The sequence below is a fragment of the Nicotiana tomentosiformis genome, chromosome 10 (genome assembly GCF_000390325.3).
Source record: "Nicotiana tomentosiformis chromosome 10, ASM39032v3, whole genome shotgun sequence".
NCBI lineage: Eukaryota > Viridiplantae > Streptophyta > Magnoliopsida > Solanales > Solanaceae > Nicotiana > Nicotiana tomentosiformis.
Window position 1 is genome coordinate 38,217,119 of NC_090821.1, and position 9,616 is coordinate 38,226,734.

A 9,616-nucleotide genomic window follows, 5' to 3' on the forward strand; every position below is an offset into this window, starting at 1 on the left:
CTATTGCTCTCGGTCAGAAGCCTCCTTTACCTGTATTTGAGCAGCCTCAGCATCGGCCCGGTACATGGCAATGGACTTGTCCGCCAAGACTTTTGTCTTTTCGATCTCCACCTTGGCCTTAGCAAGATCGGTTTCAATCTCTTCGATCCTCTTGGCTTGGGACGAAATTTTCTCTTTGACGCTCCGAAGTTGAACCTCGGCCGATGATAGTTTGGCCGAGGTAGTTTCTTTTTCCGCAACCGGACGGTCCATATTCTCCTTCCACCGATCACAATCGGCCTTTACTTGATCGACTTTTCCTCGAAGCAGCTCCATCTTTTCAACCTTTTGCTGTAGCTGAGATAATGAAGTATTAGCCTCCACAGTTGGGTCGAGTCCGTACTTTATCAAAAGGATGCTCACCTGCTTATCTAGCTCGGCCTCTTTTTCATGATCCTTGGCCAAATCCTCTTGAAGGTCCTTTATAGTTTTGTCTTTTTGGCCGCAAAGAAGCTTCAAAGCGTTCTTCTCCTCCGAGACCCTTTGGAGCTCGGTTTCACACTGGCTAAGGTCAGCTCAAAACTTGGCGAAGGCCTATACAAAAAAGGAAAACACAAGTCAGATTTAGAGAAAAAGAAAAGGAAGAGTAAAGAAAAGAAGTGTAGTAAACTGATTCTTACCCCAGATAAGAGACGTTGGGCCTCTTCTAAAAGAATAGAAGCATCACCGATATCAGAGGCATCATCGACTCCAGTAAAGCAATCCCGAAAGGGATCCCCTACACTAGAGGGTCGGCCTATATCAGGAGTCTTCAACTCTCGAGCTTCCCTTAGTGTCTCCTCAGAAAAGGTCGAGAGATAAGGCAAGTGACCTGCTGTCATAGTCCCGAGCAAGTTGCTCGGGATGCTCTGATCAATCTTCGGAGTCTCAGAACCGGCCTCGTCCGATAAAGTAGCAGATGGCTGAGAAATGGTCTCGACCTCTGGTAATTCAGGATCCTCACTCGATTTCATTTTGTAAGCCTCCTCGACACGAGGCTTGATTTTAGCAGTCGCCGTCGGCTCAGAAGGTTTGGTAACCTCGGCGGCTTTCCTAGGTCGGACCGTCAGTGCTGAGGCATTTTCCTCCTCTAGTAATTCAGGATCCTCACTCGATTTCTTTTTGTAAGCCTCCTCGACACGAGGCTTGATTTTAGCAATCGCCGTCGGCTCAGAAGGTTTGGTAACCTCGGCGGCTTTCCTAGGTCGGACCGTCAGTGCCGAGGCATTTTCCTCCTCTTCTTCTTCTTCTTCTTCTTCTTCTTCTTCTTCGTCTCTCAGTTTTTGGACCGAGTCCATCGTGAGAGCGATTACTTTTCTCCTCACCCTTCGAGGTTTGGGCTTGAGGTCCTTGGACTGCGAGACAGTTTTCCTCTTCTTGTCTTCTCCCGGCTTCGGAACCGGGGACTTGGTTTCTTATTCACCACTTGAAGGCCTCAAAATGGCATCCTTAGTTAGGCCTGCATGAAAGAAAATTAGTTATGAATGGAGTGTGAAAAATGTTTTAGAACATGAAAAATGATATCCTTACCGTGGTTCTTGGCCTCCCATCTTCCCTTTGCCAAATCACGCCATGCGCGTTCGGCATATGTGGAAGTTAAGGCTAACTTCCGAACCCAATCTTCGAGGTCAGGTACCGCTTGAGGCATCCAAGGAACAACTGCATATCGAAAGGGGATGTCGGGCGAAGTCGAAGAAGGTACGAAGGGCAAAGTTTAAAAGATCACTTACGGTTGAAGTTTCACTCCTCAGGGAACGACATCTTCTCTTCCGGGATAATGTCGCAGGTCCTCACCTGTATAAAATGGCTCATCCAACCCCGATCCTTGTCCTCATCGATGCTCGAGATCAAGGCCTTCGTTGTCCGGCGTTGGAGCCTAATTAGTACTCGGTAGATTTGAGGCCGGTACAACCGTATGAGTTGATTTAGAGTAAACTCTAGCCCCTCGACCTTGCTAGAGAAGAAGCGCAGCATGATTACTATGCGCCATAGAGAGGGGTGGATTTGGCCGAGGGTGACCTGATATCTTTTTCAGAGATCAATAATTACTGGGTCGAGGGGACCCAATGTGAAGGGGTAAGTGTAAACACTTAAGAACCCCTCCACATAGGCGGTGATGCTCTCTTTGGGAGCAGGAATTTGCAACACGACCTCGGGACCCCAGTTGCAGTCCCTCTTCACGGCCTCGAGATGACTCTTCGATATTGAGCACATGTAAATCGACACATGCTCACATCGGTCCGAGATCGATGAGGGGTTTTCGACCTTAAAGTCGGATTTTAGAGTATACAGGCTGGGAACGTATTCATGGGGAAGCGGCTCCGCAGACGCCTTGCCACCGGACGGCCGGGAAGAGGAGCAAGAAGCTTTCTCCTTCTGCAATACAGTCTTTGAGGTTTTCGCCATTTGTATAAGTAAAGAAGAGCGAAGAAAGATGAAAAACTGGTGGTTTCGGTGCTAACGACGATGGTTCTACAGATGACGAAAAGGAGGAGATGAAAAGAGAGAGAATACTTAGAAGTTTGATTAGAGCAAAAGTAAAGTTTGATTCAATGAAGGAACGGTTATTTATAGGTTCACAACGACGGTTCAGTGGCGTTAGTGGCCGACCGCTAACTGAAAAACATTAATGATTTGGGAAACTAAACTGACGGGACGTTTCAATCACGCCCGTCACTTACGTCATAAGGACGACATCATGATCGAGGTTTCGAAAAATCAAGGCTCAAACCGTTTCTTATCATTTTATTCCAAGAAACGCGGGGACTATCTGTATACGGTCGAAATCGAGCATATCAGATTTCATAGGCACAAGGAGCTGCCTCGAGAGTAAGCTCGTAATGAACCAGGCTCGAGCTCAATGGTAAAGTATGGAGCACGAAGATCGAAATACTCGCTAAAGATCGAGACCGAGCATGACCGACTTCGAGTAAGGCATAATAACGGATTGGCGAAATATTAGCAACCGACCGAAGATCTCGGCGGAAATCTCGAAACAGATTAAATCAAGCGGTTATTGACGTCAATCATGAGAATTATTTTCGTGATTAGAATTGTACCTTATTTAAGACTCATCTACTATATAAAGAGGGACCTTATTCATTTGTAAGGGGCATTGATTCACTGATAAAAATATACAAACAAGCTGCTCTCTATTTTACTTACTATCCATTAATGTTCATCATTGTTCTTTACTGTTCTTCTTACCCCACCTCGAGACCATCTCGAATCGAGGTCGAAAGCGCTACTAGAACTGGGTTTGATTTATTTTACTATTCAGATTATCTATTTCAATTCCTTGTTTGTCAATTAGTATTGGATTAAATCACGTATCCTTAAAACCACTAAACAAGTTTAATTATTACTCAAATTTTAGGGTAAACAATATCATTTGTAATTTGTGCACAAAACAGCTAATAAGGCTCAATTTAATAGCAGAAGATGAAACGATTTTTTCTTATCGTAATAATTATGTTAGTTATTTTTTTGGTATAGTGTGCAACACTATTAATCTTACAGATCTATGTGTTCGACATTTGTAATCTTGGTTATTTGCATCATGTGGTGTGTGTCAATTATTTGTATCCACATGCATATAAAGTTAAATTGCTTGAGAATTAAGGCTGTCCAATTGGGTTTCGGGAATTTCACATTTTGTTACTATTATTGCTCCACGTAATTGCCAAACAAGCATGACACATTATTTGGGAGTTTGATTTAGCTGACAGAGACATATTCATAGTGTTTTGTTTGGGTTTGCATAAAATGTTGTAACTGCAAATATAATGCAATGACCAGAAGATATGTCAGATTTTGCAAAATCGTACAAATAATTTCGCATAAAATCAAAAGTTGCCCCTTCTTGAGGCTACACTAATTAAATTAATTCTTGTTAGCAACTGTGATGTAGGGTTGCATTGATTTAACAAGATTGCATGCTAGCTTTCAAGATCTTCCATTGTGGTGGACAATTGGACCATTGAGCACACTATTTTATATTCCCTTCTTTGATCTCTATTTTTCCTTTAGCAGTTGGAAATTACTATATTTCCATGGTATTTCCATGGATTTAAGTTGTAATTTGTTTTACATGATTAGTATATTAACATGTTACAGTATGTTAGTTATTATTTTGTTAAATTATTATTTAATGTTTATACTAGAAATTTATCTATGATTACCTTATATATAAATCTTATGTAAAGAAATTACACAATTTTAGCTCAGTCCAAGTAAGCCCGCGACTTATAAGGCTTGATCGAGGCTGGGCTGGGTTGGCCCAGGGGCGGCCCAATGGTGTTTGGGGCCTAAAGTCAAATTTCAAGGAGGTGCTTTAAGTTTTTCGGTATTAAAAAACTCATTTAGTAAAATTAATTAAGCGCTCCTTTTTGGGATTGTATTAAATTTCAAATTCTTCCATTTTTTAGCATTTTAAATACGCGGATTCATATTTTTTTGTTGACATATTAAAATTCATAATAAATAAATAAAAAGATGATGCATATACTTACAAACAAAAGATATAAAAAAATAACAAATTCTACGATGCAAAGTAATAAGAAAAGTACGGAATAATTGAACCTGATTTAACAAACAGTCATAGATAACTTGGATATTACTTTTGTTGCTTCAATATTTTTGGTGCAATGTCGGGAAAGCTTGACAAAAACGGGTTGCAATTGCCTTTTGCTATCTTACTTGACAGAATATTTTATGAGATAGTGGACTTGTAAAGAAAGAGAAAGTAATCAAAGTAATATGGGCCTCGTGATAATGATGATAGTGTAAAAAGGAGGCAAGAAACATATTCACACCTAAAGTTTAGAGGTGAATCAAAGTAACTATTCATATTACCAAATTATCTCTTATTTTCTTTTTCATGAAAAATGCATTTTTTCTTTGATATACTAGATATGTTTTTTTAAAAATTATCATACGCAGCTATTTGATATTAGAAAATTTAGTCCCCCCCCCCCCCCCTCAAATAGATATGGGGCCTTGAGTTGGCTTACCAACGGGCGGCCCCTGGGTTGGCCCGTGGGCATAATAAAAAATATTTAATTAAAAATATAGATGTTTATGTAAAATAAAGATGTTAAGACAACCTCATCACAAGCGAATTCGAATGTATTTGATAAAGATGTTGTATTTGCGTGGATATGCCATAAGTGTCATGGAAATTTTCTTAAATATCGTATTTTGAGTTTTTACCTTTAATGAATGAAATGTTGTACCTTTTTAGTATTTTATCGTAATTTATTGAAACAAATTTAATAGTTATTAAGTTTTGTAGAAGCATACGGTCCAAAAAGATATTTTTTGACTTGCAAATATTATTGTAATTTTTTTGGTATTTTTAGCTTAGAACTAAAAAGAAAAATATGACCAAATATTATTAAAAAAAATAGTAGGCCGGCCGTGGGGCTCATGGTCCATATAGAGTTGGGCTGATCATTTAAAGACCCATCAAGATGGCGGGCCGATCTGCCCCAACTCTTCAAATGCCAAAATTTGCGTGGGCTGATTGAGCTGGGCCCGCCCATATTGGCATCTCTATTTTTCAACTCCACAACAATTTTCCCAGCCCCCACTCACACTTCAACTTTGCATATTATAATTATTTGAAAACTTTCGGGATTGTCCAGTTTGTTTGGAGGTCGGTCATCCATACGGATGACCTGAGATCGAACATGTCGCACATGACTTACCTAGTGCGGATTATCTTTCATGTGTGGTTTGCAGACTATTACACAGGGAGGTTTACCCAATGCGCACCAAGTGTAGCGGCGACGGGTTTCCCTCTTAACAAAAAAAAAAAAAAAATATTTGAATTTTCACGAACTTGCATACTCCAAGCCATTTCCCTTAATATCTTCAATACACGAAAAAACTCTCTACATTTACATGCATATTCCAAGCCCTTTCATTCTAAGAACTTTAATCTTTACAGTCTCTATATATAAGTGAAAACAAAAATAACAGATCAACAAAATAAGAAATACAACCAACATTAAACATACATAAAAAATACAATTGGCCGACAAATTTCAACAATAATAATAGTAATATGATAATCCAGTACTTCTTAGTATGACTCCGATAGAACTATAGAAATACCATTATATTGCTAGCTAGTTATATAAGCATTGGGATTAGCCTTAGGATTTGATTCAATACTTTTAGTCCTCTGGAGACTTGGATTAGTAGTCGGAGCACGATGAAGCCTGCACCTGAATGAACCTGCGTTACCATCAAAGCTTATAGTTTAATATGGTACTCGCGCAAATTTCCCAAGAAATAAATTTGAATTTGATTTATATGGATTTTTTTTTAAGAAAAAAAAAAACCTGCATGGGTCGTCGGAGAGCAAAGACAACTGTTCTTCGTCATACTTCCTTGCCTTGCTAATCCTCCCGTCATCGGAAAATTCTCCGGTGTCGGCGATATAATTTCCGATGGAGTCTCCGGCAATGAATTAATCTCCACCTTCATATCCTTGTTTGGCGTGGCTTCTGCTTCCATTTCCTCTTCTAAACTATAGTAACTGAAAATTCAAACAAAGATTCTTTAAAAGATCATAAAATGTTTACTCAATGAACTAACATGCAAACTTTTATAGTAAAAAAAGAGAAGGATCAATTTTTATGACCTGATTTTGGACTTACTTGATCTTGGATGTGTAGCAAAATGGAAACTCTAGCAAGAAGTTATTTTTGGCAATAGGGTATGGCTTTAAATAAAGATAAGAACGTTGGAGAAAGGGAACTGATAGTACATGCAACATGATTCATGAGGATAAATATTTGGTTGTGGGTAAAACTAAAGGATAAGAAAAAGTGATGGGATTGCACTATAGTAGTAATTAAAGCAAAGATGGCTATAGTCTATATAGAATAAATTAAAGGTAATACAACTTTCATCTTTAACTCAAATATCTAGTCTTTTTTTATCTCGGTGTAACTCCCTATCAGTGTCACGAGAGATATGATCAACAAAATAAAATGTCACACCTGCATCCAAAACTAAATCACTTTATGGTCATGGTTCAACCACTCCAGATATCCAACATCAATAGCAGAAGCCTTTATTTCCTACTTTTTTTTCATTTTTTTGTTTAAATGTTTTGGAGTAGGGTGGACAATAATGAATAGCGGAGAAGGAAAAGATATAAGAATTGAGAGAATTCCATAGAAAGTAGTGCAAGATAAAGATTTTTCGGTTTAATCACAAGTGTCATATTACTACGATGTCACATAATTATGTTTTCTAACAAAATAATCACAAAATTTTTTACCATCTAATACAAAAAGTCACAACTAATGAAAAATTCAACTTTCCGATGCAGTAAATCTTTTACTCCAAATTTTTTTATTTTATTTTTAATTTAATAAATATTGATCCAATTAAAAAAGGATCGCTCCGGCCCGACCCAAAATCTATCGCATATATCAATCAATCAAACAACTAAAAAGGTTACAATTATTACTTTAGATGCAAGATATTACTTCAGATGCATCGATAATTAGTACTCCCTCCTTATCAATTTATATAGCGGTGTTCGAATTTTGAGAATCAAACTAGTTTTTAACTTTTTTACCTGCCTTTTAACTATTTTAGCCCTATTTTTTCAATACTTTAGTAGCACCTTGCAAAATTTTAAGACCATGTATAGCTCTTTCCACAACATCTTGTTTAACAACATTCTATAAAACACGTATAACACCATAAAAAATAATAAATACATGTAAAACACCGTGAAGGTTTGTAATCCCACCTTCTACAATTATACTAATTAATAATTTAAAATATGTAAAAAGTATTAAAAAAAATTTGGTCAGAGAAAAATTCCTTCGATTAACGAAATTCGAACACCGCCACATAGATTGGGACGGATGAAATACTAGTTATAGTGCATCAAAAGTAATACCTTGTGAAATATTCTTTCCAATTTATTGACCCTTTTAATTGTTTGATTGATTGATTGATTTATGCAGGTGGGTTTGAGTCGAGTCGGCCCTCTTTTAATTGGATCAATATTTATTAGATTAAAAACTAAAAAATAAAAAATATGGAGTAAAAAATATTACATCGAAAAATTGGATTTCTGACAATTGTGAATTTTACGTGTTAGGTGGTGAAAGTTTTGTGATTATCATATTACAAAATATAATTATGTGACTTTTGTGGAAAGAAAAATCATAATTATATGACAATTTGTGATATTATCTTTCGAAACTCGTTGTCGATTAATCTGAATTCGCGTTTTATAAAGCGCGCATTGAATGGAGAAATACTCTCTACTAAAAAATGTTTTTTATCCTTAGGCTTTGAACCTGAATTTTTTTATTGAAGTTTAGAGAAATTGGATCTTTCCCACCACAACTCTTAGTGCCGTGTAAAATAAAACTACAAGTTACAACTATTAGTCTACAACTTCAACCCGACTTCTTTTATATATTCTTCCCGACTTCCCATCGTTTTTTTTTTAATTTGCTTTGGTGTTAAATCATGATGAACAATACGGCAACGTTGGAGCACTTTCTATCAAAGCGGTCCTAAAGCTGTTATGATGGCTGGGACATTGGAATCCCGTGGGTGGGTGCTCAAATATTTCAAAGGACCCTTTTGTCCCATCATTTCATTTGGTTTTAGCAAAAAAAATAAGTTATACAGGAAACTCTTTTATTCCTTCACCCTTTTTACTTTGTTGTATACGGGTGAAACTGAGCCTATGAGACGCCTCAATTTCCGATGAAGTAAACGGAGCAAGAGACGTGACGGCAAGAAACCGGAATCGAGGCAAGGAGCCGTCCGAGCCGGGGTCCGGGCAAAATGCCCGCCCTCGGGAGTATCGGGGCCATGACCCTGGGTTCGGTTCGAATACCAAAGGCCTCAGAGAGCACTACCCTGTAATCAAGCACAACCAACAAAAGGCCGTGATATCCGTGACCAGCCGGATGTCACGACGTGAATCTCGACACGTATCGTCAGAAAATCGGTGATTAGTTAAACAAAAGATTTTTACCTTATAGAAAATTTTACTTAGAATAGAACTCCCCCACTATATAATGGGGGGAGGAGGGGGTCTAATTATTCATTAACAATACTGTAACACGCATATCAAGGCAATATACTCTTATTCTTACTATTATTCAAAGTTCTTAATTTTGTTCGTCAATTCATCAGTAACGTGAGCCCAGGATCGAAGGCATGCATTCCATTAAGCTGATACTAAATCCGGGATCACACCTCTTGATTGGTTTGACAATTTATTACGTTATTTATCTGTTTAATCTAATGCAATTTATCGTTTGTATTGAATTAATCCACGTATCCTTAAAACCACTTACAAATTTAATTGTTATCCATTTTTTTTAGGGTAAACAATTTAACTTCCACCATGGGGCTAAGGATAATAGTGGCAATTTGATACGAATTTTCATAACACACTCTATTTTATACTTGTTCTTTGAGCTTTTAATTTCAGGCCAAAATATAAAATGTCGAACTCCCAATCTGCCATTTGAACGTGGATGCTGAGTTTGGCCACCATGGCGAGAACAATAACCTGGTACCCAGCAACGAGGTGCCCCCTGCT

At 37.8% G+C, this 9,616-nt stretch overlaps 1 protein-coding gene and 1 long non-coding RNA gene across 2 annotated transcripts; both read right to left on the reverse strand.

Moving 5' to 3' along the window:
• Positions 1-1,316, reverse strand: LOC138900035 (uncharacterized). Its single transcript, XM_070186736.1, has 2 exons — positions 660-1,316; positions 1-540 (listed from the first exon to the last, which is right to left on the reverse strand). Exons 1-2 carry the CDS (start codon positions 1,314-1,316, stop codon positions 1-3), a joined length of 1,197 nt encoding a protein of 398 aa, XP_070042837.1.
• A 4,549-nt stretch (positions 1,317-5,865) lies between these two features.
• On the reverse strand, positions 5,866-6,505 carry LOC104107349 (uncharacterized). Its single transcript, XR_011411720.1, has 2 exons — positions 6,366-6,505; positions 5,866-6,248 (listed from the first exon to the last, which is right to left on the reverse strand). It is a non-coding gene; the product is annotated as an uncharacterized lncRNA (long non-coding RNA).
• Between the last annotated feature and the right edge of the window lie 3,111 nt (positions 6,506-9,616).

Excerpts from the sequence above, each read along its gene's own strand:
- LOC138900035 (XM_070186736.1), bottom strand. The coding sequence starts at position 1,316 with ATGGACTCGGTCCAAAAACTGAGAGACGAAGAAGAAGAAGAAGAAGAA. Across the intron at positions 541-659 it reads CCCAACGTCTCTTATCTGGG|TGTGAAACCGAGCTCCAAAG; the intron begins GTAAGAATCAGT and ends GACCTTAGCCAG.